The 24,189-nt window shown below is 41.5% G+C and overlaps 5 protein-coding genes across 5 annotated transcripts in view; 1 reads left to right on the top strand and 4 right to left on the bottom strand.

Moving 5' to 3' along the window:
- The window catches only part of LOC145483804 (RNA helicase aquarius-like), a 38,184-nt gene extending 29,000 nt beyond the window's left edge, over positions 1-9,184 (top strand). The window contains exons 39-53 of the mRNA XM_081462349.1: positions 68-112; positions 342-407; positions 634-681; positions 1,094-1,135; positions 1,384-1,414; positions 1,606-1,712; positions 1,906-1,977; positions 2,459-2,518; positions 3,153-3,280; positions 3,882-4,053; positions 5,097-5,267; positions 6,028-6,225; positions 6,772-6,834; positions 7,611-7,724; positions 8,116-9,184. Of these exons, the coding sequence (XP_081318475.1) occupies positions 68-112; positions 342-407; positions 634-681; positions 1,094-1,135; positions 1,384-1,414; positions 1,606-1,712; positions 1,906-1,977; positions 2,459-2,518; positions 3,153-3,280; positions 3,882-4,053; positions 5,097-5,267; positions 6,028-6,225; positions 6,772-6,834; positions 7,611-7,724; positions 8,116-8,289 (1,491 nt within the window). The 3' untranslated portion in view covers positions 8,290-9,184. The remainder of the gene's footprint in view (positions 1-67; positions 113-341; positions 408-633; positions 682-1,093; positions 1,136-1,383; positions 1,415-1,605; positions 1,713-1,905; positions 1,978-2,458; positions 2,519-3,152; positions 3,281-3,881; positions 4,054-5,096; positions 5,268-6,027; positions 6,226-6,771; positions 6,835-7,610; positions 7,725-8,115) is intronic.
- Positions 9,185-10,769: 1,585 nt separating this feature from the next.
- On the bottom strand, positions 10,770-12,092 carry LOC145485677 (uncharacterized). Its single transcript, XM_081464310.1, has one exon. It carries the CDS (start codon positions 12,090-12,092, stop codon positions 10,770-10,772), a length of 1,323 nt encoding a protein of 440 aa, XP_081320436.1.
- Positions 12,093-12,097: 5 nt separating this feature from the next.
- Positions 12,098-13,438, bottom strand: LOC145485676 (uncharacterized). The gene has a single exon (XM_081464309.1). The coding sequence runs from the start codon at positions 13,436-13,438 to the stop codon at positions 12,098-12,100; it is 1,341 nt and encodes a 446-aa protein (XP_081320435.1).
- Positions 13,439-13,552: 114 nt separating this feature from the next.
- Positions 13,553-14,437, bottom strand: LOC145485675 (uncharacterized). Its single transcript, XM_081464308.1, has one exon. It carries the CDS (start codon positions 14,435-14,437, stop codon positions 13,553-13,555), a length of 885 nt encoding a protein of 294 aa, XP_081320434.1.
- Positions 14,438-18,083: 3,646 nt separating this feature from the next.
- On the bottom strand, positions 18,084-20,308 carry LOC145485372 (NPC intracellular cholesterol transporter 2-like). The gene has a single exon (XM_081464046.1). The coding sequence runs from the start codon at positions 18,787-18,789 to the stop codon at positions 18,244-18,246; it is 546 nt and encodes a 181-aa protein (XP_081320172.1). The 5' UTR covers positions 18,790-20,308; the 3' UTR covers positions 18,084-18,243.
- Between the last annotated feature and the right edge of the window lie 3,881 nt (positions 20,309-24,189).

Raw genomic sequence — 24,189 nt, 5'->3', positions numbered from 1 at the left:
CTGTTGTTGTTGTTGTTGTATCTTCTAGGTAAACGTTCGAAATATAACGCATTTGTTGTTGTTGTAGGTTGTATCTCGTTGGGAAGAATACACGGCAAAACTGAAAACACGGGTAACTAAGATAGCCAACTATTCATTTATTTATGGTAATAATATCAATCGCAGAAAAGAACCGTCGTTTTAACTAGTGACAACCGATGAGTGCTTTAGTATGTTCAAGAGACGGTTGAGAATCTTTAGTTATTCTCACTTCAAGTTAATCTTGAAGTCGCATTCTTGTGTGTTTAGTATAAGTCTCTGTCGATACTGTGTTTATTTATTTTCTGCATTTTTGCTTTCAGAAAGGAGAGGTTGCTGCTATATCAGAACTTTTTCCTTTCACGAAATTCTTTGATAATGCACCGCAAGTGAGTCTTGTTTGATTCAATTAACTTAAGCTACTCAGTTGTCGCCTACAGTGGGTACAATTTAATAAGAAGCGACTAGTTCTTTTTTTTTTTACATATTTTATTCTGTATTTGATTGTCAGTTAGGACTCGTTGATAATACTTATTGTTAGTTTACCATTATTCAAGTATTTTTTTATGGAATTGCGTTGCGAAGCTCTGTACTTTGTGTAAATTTCTTTCTCAGCCTGTGTTTAAAATGGAAACCTGCGAAGAAGATATGGAGATTGCTGAGGTAAATCAGGGTTTTGTTGTACATTTTTTGCTGTATATGACGAGAAAAACTGAAACAAATCTTTTTTAACTCGCTCCCAATCTGCGTTAGTTAAAACTGTGGGACTTTTGTCTTGCATTGTCGTCCCCAGAGCTGCTCGTCCTTCTTGGCCGGTGGAGCCTTGGTTAGAGGAACGGGTGGCTCTAGAGAGATTTGATTGGCTAGATTCTCGGCCTAAGATTTTCACGAGTTCAACGCTGGTGTCCTTCCGGGTAATATCCTCTGGTTGATCTCTACCTAAAATCCGGTCGATGATACAGACCTTCAGGAATTTTCACTGTGAAGTCCTCCTTAATGGAACATAAGACCGCCACTTCCCACCAGAATTTTACTTCAGTCTGTTACTTATGCCCTTTGCTGTGGTTATTTTCAGGGCTGCTACAGATACATCAAGAAGATCTTTCAACAGTTAGAGGTACAGTAATACAACTCTTCCTTTCATCTTGCCATCACCAGGAACTCATTTCTGAAAAGGACGTATAGCATCTAATATCTGCTTACAATATGTATACCGATTTTTAACAAGAAAGGTCAATACTTTCTTGATCTAACGCCAAATTCTCATAACTAGCAATAAAAGCAGGGTATAGAAGTCGCCATGGAGAATTAGTTTTTCTTGACTGAAAGATTGGAATGTAATCTCTTTTTGATTGATTTTTGCAGGAGTTCAGAGCATTTGAGCTTCTTCGTAGTGGTGAGTAGTTACATGTTATGTTGCTTGTCTTTTGCTAGCCATGACGCCCCGTTACTCTTCAACATTTGTCTCTGGTCGCTCCAGCTAAAGTAAAGCCCAGACCACTCGGATCTGTGCCCATCGCAGTGAACATTCGGCTGCTTTCTTTATAATACACCCTTTTCGTGATTTTGTGTGTTGTTCTGTTGTAGGTCGTGATCGAACAAACTACTTGCTTGTGAAAGAAGCTAAGATTATTGCCATGACTTGTACCCATGCCGCTCTCAAGAGAAGGGATCTGGTGGAGCTTGGGTTTAAGGCGAGTAGAATTTAAAGTAAATGAACGCAAGCACGTTTGCTGTACCTTATCACGTACATTTACAGACCTCAATTTTGTTCAAAGCTGACGTGGTGTTTTTTGGAACTGAATTTGAACTTGCTATCTCTTGCAAGGGGCAATTTCAGCATGTATGGGTGCAGTGACATGTCACATTGTTGTTTTTCCTCTGTAGTATGATAATGTGTTGATGGAAGAAGCTGCGCAGATATTGGAGATTGAGACTTTCATACCGCTCTTGCTTCAGGTTAGAATCAACTTTATTTTCCTTAAAAACTAATTTCCTAGCAAACGATCCCACATTTTGGTCGCGAAAAATGAGGCAAGAACAATTTGCTGGGCCAAAATACAGAAAACTCTCATTTGTTTGGAAACGTTTGCTAAGAAAGCCATAGTTTTAGCAGTAGAATGGCTTGTAGGTCAACTCAGTAAATTTTCAAGTCTTGTCCGCTTGGGTTTAGTGGCAAAAGGTTAACGATGGTTTCTATAACAGACCCTGGCCTTGAAAAGTTCATGTTTAAAGTCCATTCAGTGATTGAACTGGTTCGGTTTTCTTTCATTCTATTGGTCAAGCGCACATGATCAGTGCATGTTAATGCGGCAACCAGGTTATTTGCTCTCGTCACTGGGATGGTGACGTGATAAGTTTCCATAGTGATGTACCACGTGGCTATTTTTGGCCAATGAAGGGACAGCTCGTTAACTTGGCTTCATGACTTCACTAACAGAATCCTGAAGATGGATACAATCGAATGAAGAGGGTTATTCTCATCGGAGATCATCACCAGGTTTGTTTACTGTGAGACCATTTTGTTATTAATGTTCGATTTCCCACAGAGCGGTTTTCAATTGAGTGTCAAAAGTAGTCAGCCAATTACTTGGTTTTGGTTTTGGTTTTACTACGCTTTGGTTTGGCCGAGTACTGTAAGTGGTAACTTATTGGTCTGGGTTGAGTGAGTTGAGTGGTCCAGATTTTGCAATACGGGCCGCTAAGTGACAGTGCCCACGAATTAGTATCGGCGAAATCAATTTCTGTTGAACTTCACAAAAAAGCCCGAAAAAACACAGAGATATGTTTTGATTTAGGCGCGCGAGTTCACATGGAATGGAAGCAATGACTTATATGCAGAGTTCAGTAGAAAAACGTTTATGGTAATCACGGGGCTTGGACTGTCCGTATTTGGGGATAATGCTCTCGTTCGTTTTCGGCAGTTTGTCGATTTCGCCTTTTGATGGTCCATAAACTTAAAGAAAGAAACTCCAGTGATATTTCCTCAATACAGACCTCGCAGTAGTTCAGTAATATCGATGTTATTTTTGTTAGTTTTGCAATTCGTTAAAGATTCGGCCAGAATTTAAAGCACAAACAGAATTTTGTCCTGTAAAAATAGGGTATTTTCTATATTGCTGTTTTGTTTGTAGCTCCCCCCTGTTATAAAGAACATGGCTTTCCAGAAGTTTTCCAACATGGAACAATCCCTTTTCACGAGATTTGTACGCCTGGGTGTTCCCACAGTTGAACTTGATGCTCAAGGACGAGCGAGATCCAGGTAAACGATATTGATGTATAATTTCATTTCATTGCTTAACTCCGATTTCTTTAGCAAGAAGCGGCGAGGAATATAGCTACTCTCCCTGAATTAAAATACTAGTCCTTCGAAGCCCCCTCCCCCCTTCCCCCTCCCCCCCCCTCCCACGTTCTCCTCCCTGGACACTTCTTTTAAAGATCTCCCCAACAATTCACCGGTACGCATTTAAAACTCCTTGTTAAGTATCTTGCCCAAGAACACTTCACAATGACCAAGCCAAAGGCTGTGACCAGGACTTCTCCATCCCAAGTTCAACGCTCTGACAGTTCGGTGACCGCGCTTTCCGTTAGACAGACTTCATTTTCGTGTCAAGAAATGGTCCCCTTGTACTTGTTAAACTTTTCCCATATAGCATAAAATAACAGTGCTTTTGTCAGTAGAAGCACGGAGGGATTTCTGCCGAAGGTAAGCGCGAAACCTTGTGAACAAAGTGAGTATTTTACCCAGGGTGGCATGGCTTAACGTTTGCAATGAATTCGTCCGTGTTGCGGTTATTGATCCCACTGGCTTTCCAATAGATCTGTGACATGTAGCCGTTGTACTTTTTTTCTTTATTTTTCAGCTTGTGTAGTCTCTATAACTGGAGGTATAACAAACTTGGCGATCTGCCTCATGTTCACACTTGGCCAGAATACTGTGTGGAGAATCCTGGCTTTTTCTTTGATAATCAGCTGATCGACGTGCAAGATTTTAACGGGGTGGGAGAATCAGAACCTAATCCTTACTTTTATCAGGTAAATACGATCGGTGAATGCGTGTCGATTGTGTTACGTGGCCAGAGCGTTTTAGTGTTTTTTTTCCCTTCGGAGATGCCACAGATCACTTAAAAGTCAGAGAAGAAAGCTCTTAGGTAAAAGTCAGGAAGTTCAGTCCGGTCTGGTGTGCTATCGATCATGGTGTTTTTAATAACGACCGAATTTTTGTTGTCAACATTTTGTGCCAACTGAAGAACGCACAGCCTAAACCTGACTCCTCTTCTTTCGCTCAGTCTTTAAGTAGCTTAAAAGCTTCAGCTACTTTGATTAGCGAGCACATCTTAATTTGGTTTTGTTCAACTTTTTTCTTTTTTTTTTTTTCCATTTCTGTTTTTTCCGTGTTAATGTTGTAATTTAATCGTGTAATGTGCAAAAAATAAAAAAATCTGAAATCTGAAATGATGCTCACTGAAAATTGTTTCTGGTCAGTAAGACATAGAATTAATGTTTTCTGTGTGAATAGTGGCCTTGCACTCCAGCCACTGTAGAACACACTAATTTTTTGTGTGTTTGTTGTCAAAGTCCTTCAACTGTAAGACGCAACGTTGTAATTACCATTTTGAATGTAACACAGTTACCAAATACTGTGCAATCATCACTTTCACAACAGTCATTATTAAAATCTCGATCATGGCATAGTGCAATTCGAGAGTTTTCACTGGCTTAGCCATCATGGGTTATGAGCCATTATACCATGCTCTACAAATATGGTAAGCGTAGACGCGATTTTTTGGGGCGAGTTATTTTTATTTTAGTCTAGTTTTCTATATTTTGGGGCGGTTTTAATAAACAATCACTCCACTCGCCCTTGTTGGATATGAGATGGTTATAGTCAACTCGGTGTTACGCGCCCCATTGGCTAGCTACCATCTCGTATCCAACGCGCGCTCGTGGAATAATTGTTTTATATATATATATATATATATATATATATATATATATATATATATATATATATATATATATATATATATATATATATATATATATATATATATATATATATATATATACACATTTAGAATCTAGGTGAAGCCGAATACGCTGTGGCTATCTTTATGTACATGCGCTTGATTGGTTACCCCGCCGACAAGATCGCCATCCTGACTACATACAACGGACAGAAACATCTTATTCGTGACGTCATACGACAGAGGTGTGCAAACAACCCGCTGATTGGACAACCGAGTAAGGTAAATGGATGGTGAGGGGAGGTATCTTGGTCATTTACAGTTGTAGTGAAGAAGATTCCGTGAACTGTTACGTTGTTGTTATTGGCGCTAGCGCATGTGATATAATGTAGAATTGTTATGAAAATAATGCCGTAGTCAGTGGTGAAAACTGTGTAGAGATCTTAAATGTTAATCTTGTTGAGCTTCTGTCGTTTAGTCTGTGATAGAGATAGAATTACTCTTCAAGATGACTTGAGAAGTAACAGTGTTATAGACCGCTGGCTTCTAATCTGTTTGTATCATGCTGAAGACAGCATGATACAGCGCCCAGAGCAGGCATGGATAGGCGCTATATAAATATTTATTTATTATTATTATATTAAGACACAAAACCAGCCTAGTCACATCTAGGTAATCATTACAATCGCAAGTAAAGCGGTAACCCAGACGCTATTAGCCAATCAATAGGAACTCGAACTAATAGTGTGCAACTGGCGCTGGCAGGCGCGGGAAAACATGTAACTGCTGCCAAGTGCGGGAAAACTCGAAACGGGTACCAAGCGCGGGAAAAAGCCAGTAAACAAGGTCAGGATTAGCTTTGGTTTAGCTCGCGATTTGCACGTAGAACAACATGTTTGTTAGAGCATTACAGGAGTATGTAGGAGCTATTATACAGCTTAGGAGACGCAAAACCAACGCAAAATAACTACTTCGAGAATAATAATAGAGTACGAAACAAGACTTTGACTCTGACGTTTCTTCCGTTTTATCACGTGATCAGGTGACCACAGTGGATCGTTACCAGGGGCAACAGAACGACTACATCATTCTGTCACTTGTCCGCACCAAGACCGTGGGTCACATCCGGGATGTACGCCGTCTTGTGGTCGCCATGTCACGTGCAAGGCTCGGTCTCTATGTGCTAGCACGTGTCAGCCTCTTTAAGAACTGTTTTGAGCTCAGACCTACTTTCGCTCAGGTGAGTGTATAGTGTAAATAAACAGAGTAGGTCGTCACATCACATGTGCGGTGCCTTACTCACAAAGTGTCACCCTATGCTTACGTTATGTCACGCACAAAGCCATCACGTAGGGCTAATGTTGTCACGTAACGCGCGCAAAGGTAACGATAGCAAAGAAATCTGGCGAGTGCCTTTGTCATTGTTTTAAGAAACAAATTAGTATTGTCAATCTTTAGCTTGGGTTAGAAGACTTCTTGGCGATTTTCATAATTTTTTTGTATGTTAGACTCGTTCAGAATGGGATAAAAAATTTGGAAACATTTTAACTGGAACAAAATGTAGAAAAAAAAGTTTGTGTCCGCAGAAAATCTAGAATTTATGTGCTTTCTCGAAATGATTACATTGAATCTAAGGGGGAAAGGTAGTCAAGTCAATATTTGGTGCAAATCACTTGAACATGTTGAAACTTGATATTCTCATCATCTTTTTGTTTGATGATGTATTAACAATGCAAGGAGAAATTTATTGCTGATCAGTATGAATGAATAATTCTCTCTTACTCAGTTGACCAGCAGACCGTTGAAACTCTACCTCGCTACAAGTGAGAGATATCCACCATCCCGACAGGTAACAGAGTTGGATAGACATTCAATTAGCCTTATCATTTTACTTTTGAATACATTTACAGTGTAAGTTGCTGTCACTCAATGCGGTATTCCTTGCAACTTCTTTCCGATTTTTTTTCTGACTTGCACGAGGAATCGTCCAGCGTGACACACACTTAAATGAAGTATTCTCGCAGCGTTTTCCATGCGGCAAGCGTTGCGCAATGTTCTTTCGAGTTCTACTTTTCATAGTGACAGCAGCAATGCTGGGACAGCTTAAGGGTTTTTACACTAAGCAACGCTTCGTGCAAGATGTCTCGCAGCGTAGCAACCAGGTGTCAAAACTAGCCCAGACCAGTGCAGAGTGATATTAACTTCACGGCGGTCATTGTGAGCTTTTGATCGACGTGGAACGCGCTTTCCACTCTGCCGAAGTTCCTCCTCTCCTCCCCCTTCCCCTTCCTTTTTTTGACGCCTGCCAAGAGGTTAATGTGAACGTGATTCAACTTTTAGTTTTTGTGAAAGACGCCGAAGTATTTGTTATGGAATATCAACTGTTTTGATTTACCATCAGTGGTTTCTTTCCATGCTTACTAAAACAACTTTTGTTCGAACCATGCATTTTCCGTTTAGAAGATTCATAAACCTTCAGAAATTTAGACCAGACTGATCTACAGTGAAAATAGATTCGTTTACTGTACTGGGCTGTTGCGTTATCCTTATTTTGAACGTTAGTTCCACGACAGCTCTTTTTATTTTCATTTCTTTCTGATAGTTTTTTTTTTTCTTGTCTTCAAGCGTGGAGTTCCTCCAGCTGAACGACCTCTTATTGTTCAGGATATGCCTCAGATGCATCGCTTTGTATATGACTACTACAGTCACTACGTTGAATCACTGAGAGTTCAGAGAGAGGTATGATTAACTGTAAAACGAATAAATTCCGTCTTAGGCTTGATTCGACTGCTTTCAATTCGAATGTGGCCAATCACAACGCATTTTAGTAAGGCAGTGAACCATTAAGCTATCAGAGCTTAAAGTCAAAAACGCAACCGGTGCAAAGCGCGGGAAATGCGTGAGGCTAAGCCACGATTGGTTCCGATTTTACTCCTCGGTGATTGGTTGAGCAAATGGCGTGTTTTACTTTGCTGTGATTGACTAGTGCATTTGTGCGAGCTTTTTTTATTTTTTTGCTTTCGTTAACTCATTTCTTTCTTTATTGACCACGTTAGAGCTTAACAAATACAAAACCAATACTCGTGATGTTATAACTTAAAACATTTAACGCGACACGGTTTCTTTTTAGTACATGGCCAACATTCCACAGCCACCAGAAGAAGAAAAGGAAGAGGAAGAAGCTGAACAAAGTGATGACAAAGAAGAAGAAGAAAAAAATGGCACTGAGGATGCGGGCGAACTGAAGGAACAAGGATCACCAATTGTCAATGAAGTTGAGGAAATGGAAGCGAACGAAAATTAACACTTTGTAAAGAGCTTCGCATGGTCTTACCTAAGTATTTCTGAGTAAAATAACGAAGAGCTCGGCTAGACAAGAACCTCACATACAAAATGTTTGTCGTTTTCGGGACAAAGGGTACTGATGTACAATTGTAAGGAAAAGTCCTTGTTATGTTATGGAGCAGCTCTCTTCAGAAGGTCTTTCCTCATTTGTTCGTTACTACACCAAATGAATTATGACACACTCTTCCTACACTTGTAGAAAATCTGTATTTGTGTAAAAACGTGTCTCCCAGACTGAGCCCGCGATCTTTGCGACGTGCCCCAGTTGTAACTGGATGGTAATCCTTATTTCTGATTGGACAACATGAAGCAGAAAGTATCTATGTACCTCAACAAGGATCTTCACAAAAGTGTGTTTTATAGTTTGTATTCTTTTAATTCCACTTGTTTCTCGCTTCAAAATGGCAAAATCCTCTTAGATCCCACTAGAATGCATCTGCACTTCTTTGTCGTTCTTAGTCAATTATCAAACTTCACTTAGCGAGTATCTTGCCAGTTTGCCGCGCAGCCATTGTTTGGAACGTCACGCAACTTTTCCTTACGCTTTGCGTGACCTAACTAACAGGTTGAAGATGGGGAAGATCTGGGGAGCAGCTGATTGCTGGAAATGTTTTAATACTTCTAGACCGCCTGCCGTGAAAACATTGGCACAGTCTTAGAAACGACTTAAAGGTGGTGTAGTAGACGCAATTTTCACGGGAACATTCAGTCTGTCACGGAATTTTCTTGTTTCGTTGTGTTGTCTGTTTAGAACAGTGAAATGTGTTCGTGTGAAAAAGCGGACTGGTGCGTTTATCGCTGTAATCTCAATATGTTAGTTTTAATGTTTTAAAATAAAAGCGCAGTTTAGGAGATACTGACAGAGTGGTAGTCGTCAAACATGAACAACACAGAACAGTGATATCAGTATTTTGAATTTTATAGTATATTTAATTGTTAAAAAGAGTGTGTGTGCGAAGGATATTTCCTTTCTTCTGAAATCCTTTGTTTACTCTCAGTTCTCTGCTAAAAGGCCATGTTAGTAGATTGTTTCTTTTTCTCCCGCCCCATGGCTCATGAAAGTCGATCATCCGACAATGCAAAGAAAACAAACAGAGAAAAGAATATCTCGAACAATGGGAGTCTGAACCAAAGCACCCTTACCCCCCCCCCCCCCCCCGTCCCCTCCTATCTCCAGCCCTGGCCTGGTACGAGAGCAGGAAACGAAACACCTCCTTACCCGGAAATAAACTGTGTTATAATGTATATGAAGCTTGCAACAGATTGTCAAAGTAATCTCTAGACATGAGGGTTACCTGGTATGAATAAGACTTAATAGTTATCCGTCCATATTGAATTTAGTCTCTTGCTGACGCTGAAACGCTTGGAAACAATCTGACCTAATCAGTCCGGAATATCGCGATAAATTAGGACATTCATGACGTCATGAAGCTATTGTTAGCTGGGAAAATGGCGGACCTTTTATGCGGACAAAGAAAGTATGTTGTTTCCAGTCTTGCATAGAGTCTGGCCAGCATTATCCAGGACTTTTTGCGACCAAACGTTGAGAAGGAGAATGAGCGGCCATTTTGGTAGTAGGAGAACGTTGACTGTCTTCTAATCATTGAGTTTTTTTGGTGTCAAGCGACGATGTAGACGCGATTTTGTGGCCAAATATTAAGGTTAGTAAAGTGTACGCGTTATTTTCTAGTATTCACGTATTTTTCATTGAGCTGTGTATATTTTTTACTGGTTCTAGTGTTGTTTAAGTTTCATCATGCCAAATTACACGGTTGTAAACAACGTCGATATTTTGAAAACTCTCTTTGAATTGGAAGCGTTACAAGTGTACCTAAACCGCTGTTGTTATAAGGCTTGAGTAATGCATCGTTCCTTCATTTTTATGACAGTTGTTTTCAATCTCTCTCTCATAAGTACATGGAAGAGCATACTCGACTGCTCGAGGCACTTTGCCGAATTTTGGGGGGAAAAAACAAAGGGAAAAGAGAGGAAATAGACGTCGCTAAGTACGCGGACGAAATTAAACAAATTTGGGAGGTCTCTGTTTTGGTGGATTCACCGAATGTGCACCCCAGTTTTATCACTGGAGAGCCAACAGCCTGTTGAAAACCACCTACAGCACAGAAGTGGCAGCGAAACAGACAGGCCAGGGGTAGTGCAGTGTGTTTGGACTCCACATTTATTCTTCGAGCACATGTTTCTACAACCCCTATAGGGGAGTACAACAATTCGTGCAACGTCACATCCGGGTTACAAAGCAATACAAAACGACTTATCTAGAATGTTCGGCTTGTCACGCAATGTCACGTCCGATCTCTAGTACAAAACGGCTAGTCTAGAAAGTTCAGCTTTCAACATCCTCCACCTCGCAACTTGCGGTAGCCTGTTGCGACTTAATCAGTCCTTAAAGTAACTTAGTCAGTCCTTAAAGCGACTTAGTCAGTCCTTATATCGACTTGGACGAACAATCTCTCTTCCTCTCCGAGTCCTCTGTGGAAGGGTGACTTCAGGTTCAGCTTCTTCATCTTCATCCTCCATCGTCTCGGCCTCGCCGTCTAACATCCCACCATCTTGTTCAGTACTCTCTGGTGAGCTTGTAATGGGTGGGAGATTGTCAGATTCAGCACAGAGCTCCAATTTGTACAGTTTGCGAATTGGTCGGGTTAGCAGTCCCGACTTCACCTGGACAGTCGCAGCACGGCATCTTCCATCTCTGCCAAGAGTGAGCTGCCGGACAACCCTCATCTTCCAATTTAGACGTTTTTCTCTGTCATCAGCTACAAGGACAACTTCTCCTTCTTTTAAAGGATTTGGCTGAGTCTTCCAAACTTCCCCTTGTGAACCCAGCACTTGATGCAAGTATTCTTTCTTCCATATGTCATTCATGGAGGACAGCCACTTTTTTCTCCGTTGAAATTCATCAGAGATGTTTAGTTCTCTTTCTTCTTCCTTGATGTCTTCTCGCGGTGGCAACAGGAACTTTTCAGGACACAAAGGGATAGGAACACCACCATCAGGATTGCTCGACTCCCACAAGTAAGTGATAGGCCGGCGGTTGATGACTTTCTCCACCTCGGTTAGAGCGGTTCCTAATTCCTCCCAGGAAAGCACATCATGGCCCAACGAGCGACGTAGCAGGCCTTTAACAATACCCACTAACCTCTCCCAGGCTCCTCCCCACCAAGGTCCGCGTTCCACCACAAATTGCCACTTCATGTCAAGATTCTTCTCTTTAACCCACTTAGCTGCCGCCACAAAGTTTGATCCGTGATCACTTATGCACAACTGTGGGACACCTCTTCTGTTCATAAATCTCTGCAGTGCCTGAGTCAACGCTTCTACAGACAACGACGTCACAAGTTCCAAATGAATGGCTCTAACTGACATGGAGGTAAATACTACGAACCAGACCTTACTGTTATCCTTCAGGTATAACGGTCCTCCTAGATCCATGCCAGTTGTTTCAAAGGGACGCTTGCAAGTTACACGACACCTAGGGAAAGGAGGTGTCTGTTCAGATGCAGGAGCCGCCAAGAACCTGCTACATTTCCTGCACTTCCGTATCACTGATGAGACTGATTTCTTAGAGCGCAGGATCCAAATCCCTTGGCGTCTCAGTTCCGAAATAACTGTTGCAGTACCAGCGTGTTGCATTTGTTCGTGAATATGAAGCACCAATTGGTTGACAACACCACACTTCTTAACCAGCACTGGATGGAGTTCCTCAAAGGTCGCTTCCACTTGTTGCAAACGACCCCCCATCCTGATTAACCCTCCTTTAAAAACGGGTGTAAGGACCGCAGACTAGACTGGCGGTAAACTGGTTGGCTATTTTCCATTGACTCTAATTCCCTCCAGAAAAACGTCCTTTGCACTTGTTTCAGGATGACCATTTTGGCATATTGCAACTTTTCTGAGGTCAGCATATTTTGGGTGCTTTTAGGAGACTTGCGCCAATGTACCATCCAAGCTACACTTCTCAAAGTGCGAAGGTACTTGCTCGTTCGGGGTGGGTCAACAATTTCCTCCACATATTTCGGTTCTTGATTATCAGCTACGGCCATCATCAGCAATGCAGCATCTGTGTCATTCTTTGGGTGCTTCGGCCATTCTGCCTCAGGTCGTTTCAACCATTCCGGGCCGCTCCACCAAATCTTGGAGTCAGACAACTGAGCTACCGTCATACCCCGAGTAGGTAAGTCCGCAGGGTTTTCATCTGTTGGAACCCACGACCACACTCCACCGACAGCAGTAATCTCTTCCACACGGTTAGCGACAAACACTCCACCCACACGCGGTCCCTGACTTATCCACGAGAGAGCAACACTGGCATCTGTCCAAAGGAATTCATCATCAATCTTAAAGACATCGCTGTACTCCAATCTCAGTGAATTGAGAAGTCGAGCTCCTAGTAAGGCACCAAGAAGTTCAAGGCGAGGTATCGTGTCTCCGTTCGGTGGGGCAAGTCGACATTTCGAAGCAACAAGATTCACTGTTACGTCCCCATTTGTACCTGCAACACGAATGTAGGCTGCCGCAGCATAGGCTCTAGAGGAGGCGTCACAGAAAACGTGAAGTGACAGCTTTGTATCCTTGCACTGAGAGGGTGTTATTCCCAACCATCGGTTTACTCTCAGATGGTTTCCTCCTGACAACCCTTTCAATACTTCTTCAACACGCCTACGCAAATCCGGGTTAACTTCCTCATCCCATCCGAGCTTCTCTTTCCAACAGTCTTGGACAATAATCTTCAGTGGAGCGACAGCCGGGCTCACTAGCCCACATGGGTCGTAAATCTTAGACAGACAGGACAACATTTCTCGCTTCGTAAGTTTCTCGGGTACCATAACTTCCAGATCAACAAGTGGAAGAAGTTCATCAGATTTTAAGTCCCAACTAATCCCAAGTACTTTGTGAAGTTGCTGCACTTGGCTGTCTGAAAACTCGTGGAGCAGATTTTGATCGTTGGACCGAAATTTCCGCAGGTTAAAGCCACCATCTTTAAAGATACGCACTGCTTCGTGCCAGAACTCCCTTGCTTCCTCAGTGTTCTCCATTGAGTTCACTGGATCATCCATGTAAAGGTTGCGAAGAAGCTGGGAAGCCATTTGTGATTCACTGATGAAACCCTCTAAATGCTGTTTCAGGACTACTTGCAGCAGAAATGGTGATGATTTGGCACCAAAGAAAACCTTTTTGTATCTGTACACCTCAATCTCCCCTTACGGGTTGAGCCACAGGAAGCAACAAACATTTCGGTCCTCCTCACGAAGCGACAGCTGCAAAAATGCCTTTTCAAGATCACCTACAACACCGACTTTGCCAATTCTGAAACGGAGAAGTATGCCCCACAACAGCGGTAACAAGTTTGGTCCTTTCTCAAGGGCATCATTAAGAGAAAGGCCTCCTTCAGACTTAGCTGAGGCATCATGCACAATACGCAGTTTAGTTGTCTCCCGATCAAGCTTAACAACTCCTCGATGTGGAAGATAGGACTGAGGAATGCAGGCTTCTGGTAACAGCTCAATGTGACCCTCTTCGAGGAGTGTTTTTAACTGAATGTCATATGCTTTGTACCCTTCAGGCGTCAACTTTCTCACCATGCGACGAAGCCTTGTTTCACAAAGGGCCTTGTTAAGTGCTAAATGCTTTCGGGCTTGAGGTTTCCAAGGCCACGACACAACATACTTCCCAGATTCGTTGCGTTGGATAGCATTCTTCACCTCCAGCTCAAGGTCTCGTTCCAACACTTCCTCCTGTGCAACACCAAGGTGGTCCAAAGTCCAAAAGTTCTGCAGTTGTTCATGAACAGAGGCCCGAAATGCATGGACATGAGCTCTGGCAGCCACACCCGCAAATGGAATGGATCCACTTCCACCATGAAGGACCCACCCAAAAATTGTCGGTGTTCCTTTGAGACCATTCCTCAATTTAATTGTCATACCTTGGACAATGGTGTCATAGCAATCTTCTCCAAACACAATACCAATACTATCTGTACCAGGGCCAGCGAGATCAGCAAGGACTGGACAACCAACAACAACCTCTTGAAGGGCTCGATAGGACTCAGGCTCCACCCTCTCAAAAACACCAGACAACTCATCCATCACTACAGCTTGGAAGGTAAAGGTATTTGGAAGGTTTATTCCTCTTGCAGTCACCTCAACAACATCGAATTCGCCTTCCAGCACATCTCCAAGTGTCTCAATCCGCAAATGACGTTTTCCAACAACTCTCTGGTATATTTACAGCCAAAGATGATGGCATCATTGTAAAAGTGGCCCCAGTGTCACACAATGCTCTTACAGCCACAGCCCCAATAACAACACACACAGTTCTCATCATCACGCCAGCAGTTTTGATGTCAGCATTCTTAGCGGAAGACATTACAGCAGCTGTTGGAGGTTGAGATAACGGTGGCAAATGACTCTGGTTAGCTGGTGTATAAGGAGGGGCAGCAGGATTCCAACTTGGGTGGTTTGGTGGGCTACCCGTACTTGGAGTGGGGTTTTGAACTTCTGGAATTTTCACTCCGCCAGTCTTGCATAGCTGAGGGATATGGGATCCTCGTCCACACGGGCATGATTTTCGAAACCTGCATGCAGTCATCCGGTGTCCACTTCGAGCACAACGAAAGCAAGCCCTTATTTCCTTCACTTTCTTAAAGCGATCATCAACTGACATAGGTACAGAGCACTGTTTAGGACTATGTGGACCCTTGCAGAAGGTACAGGTTACAGATTTAGCCATTAAACCAGATGCAGTTGGCAACAAAGGTTTTTCCTTTTCGATAGATAGGTGGTGTTTAGATGGCTGTTCTATGTCAACAGTCTGGTCAGCACTCTCTCGAATTTCCAGTTCCTGTTCCAAAAATTTCAACAGCTTCGAGAATGTTACATCCTCCTTTGATAAGCCAGCTTTTTCACGGGCCCACACCAATCTCCAATCCTTGGGAAGTTTTGATTCAATCAAAGGCATCAAACGGGTTCCATATTGTTCAGTAGTAACTCCTTGTACTTCAAGCGCTCGCACAGTTGCACAAAGTTCATCCAATGCATCTCTCATAGCTTTATTGGATTGTTCAAGTGCTTTCATTTCTGCTAGTTTAGTCATTAGGCGAGTTTTTTGCACTTCATCCTTGCCATAGCGTGATGTCAAGCGTTGTACAGCAACTTCATAGTTTGCCTCTTCAGTTTTGATGTTTGCAATGTATCCTGCGGCTTCGCCATATAGCAGGGACTTTAAGTAAACAAACCTCTGCACAGTAGGTATTTCAACGTTATCATGTATTGCTACTCTGAAAATGTCCCAAAATTCTGGCCAGTCCAACACATCGCCCGAGAATTTCCTAAGGTCGGTTTTTGGCAACTTCATTTTAGGCGCACTTGACGTATGTTTTGGTGATGGTGCAATGGGTTCAGGCTTCTCACTTGTATTTTGCTTTTGGCTGTTTTTTAACCATAATTTCACATTATGAATTCGTTCTCTTACCATATCGAACCATGGTCCTTGGGCGTCCACTTCATCTACCACTTGCGAGTCATCGTCCAAGAGCTTCTCGATTTCCATCTGCAGATCCTCGGCTTTCTGCAATCTCGTAACAATCGAATCGAGTATTTCTTCCACGCGAGCAATTTCACGCGAGTCGGACTCAATCATTTTTCTAACAGCGTCAAAATCCCTGTTCATCCAGCCTCTCAACCCAGTGCGAGCTCTCTTCAGCTGATCAATTTGTTTCGTCTTCATTTGGATCGGCGTTGGCGACAAACGAAAGCAAACAACACTCGAGGCTAGCGATCAAACACGTCGCGGGTCACCACATTTACTCCACATTTATTCTTCGAGCACATGTTTCTACAACCCCTATAGGGGGGTACAACAATTCGTGCAACGTCACATCCGGGTTACAAAGCAATACAAAACGACTTATCTAGAATGTTCGGCTTGTCACGCAATGTCACGTCCGATCTCTAGTACAAAACGGCTAGTCTAGAAAGTTCAGCTTTCAACACAGTGATTCCCTGTAAATGGATGCTATCAGTATCCCAAGGAATGGCACAAAGGGTAGAGAGATTGTTTGTGCTCATTTACCAGACGTTGAGGGCCATGAAAACATGTAAGTTAAGGTTTGTAGGGGGCATTGTACTCTTTTTTTTTTGGCATTGTTTAAAAACTATACACACAGCAGCTGTTCCTAGTGGATGATGATTCTTTTCACCTCCCCATGAAGCTTGAATGTACCAGAAAGTAATGTTTTTGCAAAATAATTTTTATGAACGCAAAGACTGAAAAGGTACGAGAGTTTAGAATGTAGTGTCGCGTGTTGAACATCACTAATTGTGAAACTAATGCAAAACATTAATTGGTTGTGAACAGGAAACATATCAGCTTGGTTAAGAATATGTAATAAAAAATAGAAAACATAAGAGTTATCAGACCACTTGAGGCAATCTCTTATTCAATGAGACTAATGTGGTAACTACATTCAAAATAAATTCATATGTTAAAACGAAAAATACATTGTAATAATATTGACATCTGTAAGCAATGTAATAATCTTCTAAGCGTTTGTGATTTGTTTCAGGTCCTGCATTCTGCCAAGAGGCAAATTCAAGCTCGAGAGTACCAAAAGAGTGAATAAAATAAAATGGATTTCACTTTCAAGACTGAAGTTGTTTTGTATACTTTAAATAAATATGTAATAAAACCTTGGGACATGTGGATGGATTGTGAATGCTCCCTTGTCAGCCTGTCCAGGAATTATATTTTGATATTTTTGGGTAACTAACTTGTGAAAGTCAGCAATTATATGTAAGTTTTCATAATTTAAATGCGGAAATCAGACATGATATCTTTTAGCACAGTAACAAATAGATACAAGAAATATTTGAAATAAATACCAAAATGGAGAAATTTCAGATTTACAAAGAACATAATGACAGAATTTTTGACTATCCCTGCATCTGACGACACTAAAATTTTGGATACATTTTTTCGAGCTTAGTTTATTTTGTATAAAAGAACAAGAATTTCTCACTCGTGAAATTTGTTTAATGATGATTTCATTTCCTCAATTTAGCCAAAACGTATAACATTTCGGACATCTACAATTTATCTTTGCTGGCATATAAGAACACGCGCGTGCTGTCGATTTCGGCCCGATAGTCCTTAGATAAGAGGAAAGCCTCAATTCTCATATCGATCATTTCTGTGCTTAGAAAAATGCAGAGTAAAGTTGCTTACCGATTGTACGGTCTCTTTCCAATGAATGATAACAGCAGCTCGTCAAACGTGGCCCCCATTGCGTTCAGTGGTGCTTCCTTCGGTCCGAGGATAATCGTTATCTGGGCAGAATTGTCTGTGACATGGAACGGGAACACAAACTTTCCTTTTATTTTATAATTTGGACAGTATTTAACTCAATTCGAGATAAATCTATGCCTCCTGAAGTTCCGCATTCATGGCATTGGAAAGTACTCGCGACTCTCTTTGTCCGCCATCTTGAATCTCTTGGTTTGTTTTGAAACACAACACTCCAACCAAAACACGCATTCTCATCGGTTGAAACGTGAGTTTCGTGACATCACAGATGTCCTAATTTATCGGGGTATTCCGGACTGCTAATCTGGCTACCTTGAAGAACAGCTAAGAGCGAATTTGGACCTCAATTAACTGTTGCGTTATTTTCTTTCGCACGCAATCTCAGCTCTCCCCGACTCAACCCAAAACTGAAAAAACTGTAGTCACAAATTACAGTAAGGGCTGAAAAACCTTTTTTTTTTTATTTCCTTCATTTTGACAACGAGAACAGGATAGCAAACATTTCAGTTTCAAAATAACAATTCACGAGGTTAAAAAAAATACGATCGATACTGAGTTGTCACACAAAATCGTTCTTAACATTCATTAAAGCTCACACCAGCTCCAACGCAACTTTACCGCAGATTATAGATTTGCCATTCTGATCGTTCAGACCCGCATCCAGCTTCAACGAACCGGTTGGAAAATCCTCCGAGATGAACATAGCGTACACAAATTCCACCTGGCTTCCGCTCTTGAGCGGGCAAGTCAACCCGTGTCCTTGGCAAGCATCAGATCTCGGAACGGGTAGAGCAAAGGGCTCAAATCCTAAGAAAACCCATGCGTAAACCTTGGAGGCTGTGACAACTTCGTGCGGGATGAAGTTGATTGTGACGGTCGTATTTCCTCCTCGTTTGAGGACACAGGGGTCTTCGTCGCAGGGAATCACATCGATGGCGCTGATTTCTCCATTTTCTGGTGTGGTGCCCGGCGCTGTGCAATTTCCGTAGCTGATTGACTTGGAGGAAACTGTTGCTACTGCGAGCAAGATTGCAACTAAGAAGAGTGCGGCTCTCATTTTGCTTCTGGTTCGTAGTATAGGGTTAACCGTAGTACAGTCGAGTTCAAAATGAGAGGTGTGGTTTTGGTCACAGTGCATATATCCAGTGTCAGCACACAACTTGTTATGTATTTCGTAAGTAGTGGTCACGCAACACTCAACGGATTTCGGTTTTACATCAAAGGGTTACAGCGGACGTTTGGGAAGCAACATCGCTGAAAGGTCCTGAAACAAGAGAAATCTTTAGGGATAAAAAGTGTGTGGGTAGTATTTACATTACCTTATCCTGCAAAAATCCAGTTTAATCACTGACTGAACTAAACGTATGAGTTACTGCGTGACCAGTAGTTACGTTACACTTTTACATCAAGAGTTGTAAACGAAAGTCTGAGAGACAACATCGCTGAAACACGAGAATCTATCGGAATATAAAGTGTGCAGCGGCAATGTTAAAAAATTACCTCACCGTGTCTGTCGAAATGTATGACTTTCCATGGCTATTTTAGATAGGTTTCCTATGTTTATTCACGTGATTCACTACATGGCGCGCTTTGTCAGCAAGAAGTTATCAGGTCTTTTCAGGTACGCTGCTAAAAGACGTTATGTTTTGGTTGGATAATTATGAAATTCCCCATCAAAATCAAGAGATCAGATTTTTCGCTTGTGTGTCCTTATAACACTGGAGCAGAGATTAACGATTGAGTGAATAAATTTATGACATATGAAAGGGTGGAAGCCGTGAATAAAGTACAGACCATGAGAGAAGTGATACAACTTTATCGAAGTCCGCGTACCAATCCTTCCCGTGAGAACGAAATAGTTGCCAACCCCTTTCGTCGAGTTTTTGCTCTCGCCCCAATTTTTGCGCGACCAGCAGGCGAGAAAATATTCGCTCGTACGGGATCATCCGAAGTCGAACATCATCAGAGATCTTTCATAGAGTGAATGAAAACACTGGAAAGTTTCCGAAGATTTTTCGGAATCCTTCAAAAGTTTCAGAAGATCATGATCACCCAAGATCGTACGAAGATTGCCAAGCATACCCGCCGATATTTGAGACTTAACAAAATTACCGAACAAACATGTGAAGAATACAGAAAATCACAGGAGAATTTCGGAAGATTGCTTAGGGCCTTAAGCTTCCATGGAGCGCAGTGGTGAGAGCGCTTGCCTCCCACCAATGTTGACTGGGTTCGATAGCGGCCCATTCTCGTCCCTAGAGCTCACCATCCTTCTGGCCTGCAGCAGGGATCGAGAGCTCTGGGCTGGTCCAACACCGGAGGTCCGCGATTTACGGACTTCCCGTCAAATTTAGCAAATCTGATTGGCTGAGAATACGAAACGAATACTCTGCGCATGCTCAGAAAAGCGAGTCCGGCCAGAGCTCGCGATCTCTGCCGCAGGCCAGAAGGATCGTGGGCTCTGGGGACGAGAATGATACCGGTCCGGTGCCACATGTTGGTTGAGTCTGTTGTTGGATCGCGCTTTGCTTCGAGAGTTTTTCTTCGGGAATTGCAGTTATCGGCTCCCTCTTGAAAAACCAAAATCTCCAAATTCTAGTTCGGCGGGATTGAGGACCTGCATGAAAACCAGCGGAGGCTGTTGTGGCTTCCTCTCTAAATAATTGTAATCAATTGATTAGATGACACTTTCTATGAAGGAAATGCGAAGCAATCTCAGACAATAGACCATTTACTTGACGTTTTGTATGCTTCAACATACATTTTCAGAAGTGACCGTTAGGAATAGAAGTAACAACTAAATTTCAATTTAAAATACGTAACTAATTAACAATTACAATGACAGAAGCTGAGAAAAATTTGCATATAAACAATGCAAACTAATAAAGATAAAGCTTTTCGCTGCTTACGTTATCATTTAGGGTGGGTTTTAATTCCCTTATTAGCAGAGTCTCTTTTATCTTGCAATGTGTATCTGTCCGACCTTTTGCTAATATATCGAAGTGGTCCCATTTGAAGTTCTGACAAGTTGACGTGACGTGGTCTGCAATAGCAGAAGCATGACAGCTACTCGTGATCGATTTAAAATGTTCAGTTTTTCTGTCATGCAATCTACGTTTTGTTTTTCCAATGTAGAAATCCTGGCAGTCCCAACAACTAGTCTTATACACAACTTTTGACAGTTGGGAACGTTTGATCCTATCTTAGTACGGAAATAAAGACTTGATGCGATAAGCGCTTTGGAAAATAACCCTTGAGATTAATGCAGCCATAAAACTTATTAATGCAGGTCTTCAGTTGTTTGGTAACAATTTTGCTTTGTACGCCTAAATAAGGTAGAACTAAGATTATTTCCTTTTTAGGGACTGTCGTGGTTGGATTCTTCGGTTTGCGTTGCTGCCTGTTCAGAACATCATTAATGTTGTAATTGATAACACCCGCAGGGTATCCATTTTGTAACAACAACTTCCTCAGTTCATTCAAACAAGAGCGCAAAAGAGAAGGTGACGAACAAATGCGGAAACAACGAAAAGTGAGAGTTCTGATGAGGTTCACTTTGCATTTCCTAGGTGTGAAGAAGTCCCATTTTGTGTACAGGCCAGTAAAGGTCTTCTTTCGGTAAATAGATGTTGAGAAAGTATGACTGTGGCGTTTGATGAGAATGTCCAGGACAGAGATTGTACTGTTATCTTCAAATTTAACGGTGAATTTAATACTTGCGTGTCAGTTATTGAGGTAGTGTAGAAACTGAGTTGCTGTGTTTTTACTGTCGAACAAGGTGAAAGTATCGCCAACGTATCGAAACCAAATGGAAGGGCGAGCGTTGTTATTACGAACCCGTTTTTCTTCAAAATGGCATATAAAGATGTTGGCCAAAACAAGACCTAAAGGAGAGCCCATAGCCACACCATCAATTTGGTCATAATACTCGCCATCAAATATGAAATGACTCTTCTTTATGGCAAACTCCAGCAGAACTTTCAAGACTGAGCGGGGCAGTTTTGGTGGATCGGGGAGGGCATACAGTGTGTATTGTCTCATCAAGTGGAACGTTTGTAAACAATGAACTAACGTCAAACGAGCACATCATTTCATTGGCCGAATTTATACTAGAGACGAATTATCCGTCAGAGACGATAATTCGTCCAAATATAAATTCGGTACGAAGACGAATTATGCAGCAAAACTCGTCCGAGTCTGATTTGTCTGTTAGCACGTCTTCAAGATACGCTAACAGACGGATGAATCGTCTTAGACGGATAATCCGTCTCTAAATCTATATCTAGACGGAAACGTAGACGGTTTTTTGACGAAGTTTCCGCATGAGAAGAACTGGTTTCTATATTAAATCTTCAATTTCTCCAAGAATAAAATGAACGGTGTCTCGATTAACTCGAAGTCTTTTCTTGAACTGCGACTCCGACCAGTTTTGAAGGCCGTCTTCCCACCATTTCTTGTTTCTTATCTCATCTCTACTTCGTGTTTTCCTATCTTGAGCGAGATTAGCAAGAGAAAAGGGTAACATGAAGTTCATTAAGTTATTCTCCAGCTCAGGCATACGCTTCACAGAGGATGTTAGTCTCTGATACACCGCCAGTCTAATGCTTTTCTTCGCCATTTGTTTGTCAGCAACACTACAAGTGCCGCCATATTGTTTGTCAGCAACACTACGAGTGCCGCCATATTGTTTTTGATCTCTCGCCAAGCTTCCACTCGGCTCAACACCAAAACACCCGTCGTGTAACACGCGTAACGCGTAACGTATATGTAGACAAAATATTCGTCAAAATTCGTGTTCGGATTTATACTCAGACGAATTATCCGTCTGACGGATAATCCGTCTAGAAGGATAATTTGTCTCTAGTATAAATTCGGCCATTGTTATGGTTATACGTCTTGGCCCAGTCCGAAAAACTAAACGAGTCCTTGATCGTGAATTCATTCATGGAGATGGGTTGAAGTATACGCGCAAGATATGATGCCAAATTGTAGTTGTAAGTGTTAATTGAGGAAACAATCGGGCGAAAAGGGCAACCTGCGGGTGTTATCAGTTACAACATTAACAGCTAGCAACGCAAATCGAAGAATCCAACCACCACAGTCCCTAAAAAGGAAATAATCTTAGTTCTACCTTATTTAGGCGTACAAAGCAAAATTGTTACCAAACAACTGAAGACCTGCATTAATAAGTTTTATGGCTGCATTAATCTTAGGGTTATTTTCCAAAGCGCTTATCGCATCAAGTCTTTATTTCCCTACAAAGATAGAATCAACTGTTCCCAACTGTCAAAAGTTATGCATAAGGCTAGTTGTTGGGACTGCATGCCAGGATTTCTACATTGGAAAAACAAAACGTATAGATTGCATGACAGAAAAACTGAACATTTTAAATCGATCACGAGTAGCTGTCATGCTTCTGCTATTGCAGACCACGTCACGTCAACTGGTAGTCTCCTTCGCAGCCGTTATTAGGGTCGTCACGCAACGCTTCTCCTCCACGCGTGACGACCCTAATAACGGCTGCGGAGGAGACTAGTCAACTGGTCACAACTTCAAATGGACCACTTTGATATATTAGCAAAAGGTCGGACAGATACACAAATTGCAAGATAAAAGAGACTCTGCTAATAAGGGAATTAAAACCCACCCTAAATGATAATTTAAGCAGCGAAAAGCTTTATCTTTATTAGTTTGCATTGTTTATATGCAAATTTTTCTCAGCTTCTGTTATTGTAATTGTTAATTAGTTACTTATTTTAAATTGAAATTTAGTTGTTACTTCTATTCCTAACAGTCACTTCAGAAGATGTATGTTGAAACATACCAAACGTCAAGTAAATGAACTTTGTTTTTTAACATGCGTTTCATTGCCATGTTTATCACCGTAGTTTGCGTGTTATTTCTTATCAAGCTACGATGGCCAAAGAAAAGGAGTATTTAGCAATCCTGTGCTAATTGGGCGCACTGTGAAAAAATAAACAAATATTGCAGATAGAATTAACATAAACTATTAACAATCTCAACAGGTCGGAGGCTGAACAATTTAGGTTATTTTCTGTATAATTCGCAGAAATCTAACAGACTAAACTGAGAAGTCAGTAAATTCCTTGCACGATGTAAATGTCAACTGAGGATTATGTAATAATAGAACAATGTTATAAATATAGCATAGTGTCCCTCTTATAATTAGAATATTGTATTCGCAATATTTTCTAATTTTTGTTTTGTTTTTCTTTTCTCTCTCTCTCTCTCTCTCTTTTATTATGGCAGTTATTCCATCAGTTTTATAATCCGACAGTGCGTTGTTTTTCCTTTTTTGAAGACAAGTAAGGTTTTAATCGTTTGAATTCAAGAAGGTCAATACTAACTGCCATTTTGACATGCAAGTTAGATGCCACATTTAGATTCAAGGAATTTACAGGTAAATTTCTCAGTTCCACTATGAGTTTCCAATCTAGACAATCCTGTTTACTTGTGTTCGGACAAACAAAGTCTTGATTTTGGTCATACGCTACCGTCTTTTTATTTAATTGTGCTG

The sequence above is a fragment of the Orbicella franksi genome, chromosome 4, assembly GCF_964199315.1.
Source record: "Orbicella franksi chromosome 4, jaOrbFran1.1, whole genome shotgun sequence".
Lineage (NCBI taxonomy): Eukaryota > Metazoa > Cnidaria > Anthozoa > Scleractinia > Merulinidae > Orbicella > Orbicella franksi.
The sequence above is the reverse complement of the archived record's forward strand: the minus strand, read 5'-3'. Positions and strand labels throughout refer to the sequence as shown.

Excerpts from the sequence above, each read along its gene's own strand:
- LOC145485677 (XM_081464310.1), bottom strand. The coding sequence starts at position 12,092 with ATGGGGGGTCGTTTGCAACAAGTGGAAGCGACCTTTGAGGAACTCCAT.
- LOC145485676 (XM_081464309.1), bottom strand. The coding sequence starts at position 13,438 with ATGGCTTCCCAGCTTCTTCGCAACCTTTACATGGATGATCCAGTGAAC.
- LOC145485675 (XM_081464308.1), bottom strand. The coding sequence starts at position 14,437 with ATGGATGAGTTGTCTGGTGTTTTTGAGAGGGTGGAGCCTGAGTCCTAT.
- LOC145485372 (XM_081464046.1), bottom strand. The coding sequence starts at position 18,789 with ATGCACTGTGACCAAAACCACACCTCTCATTTTGAACTCGACTGTACT.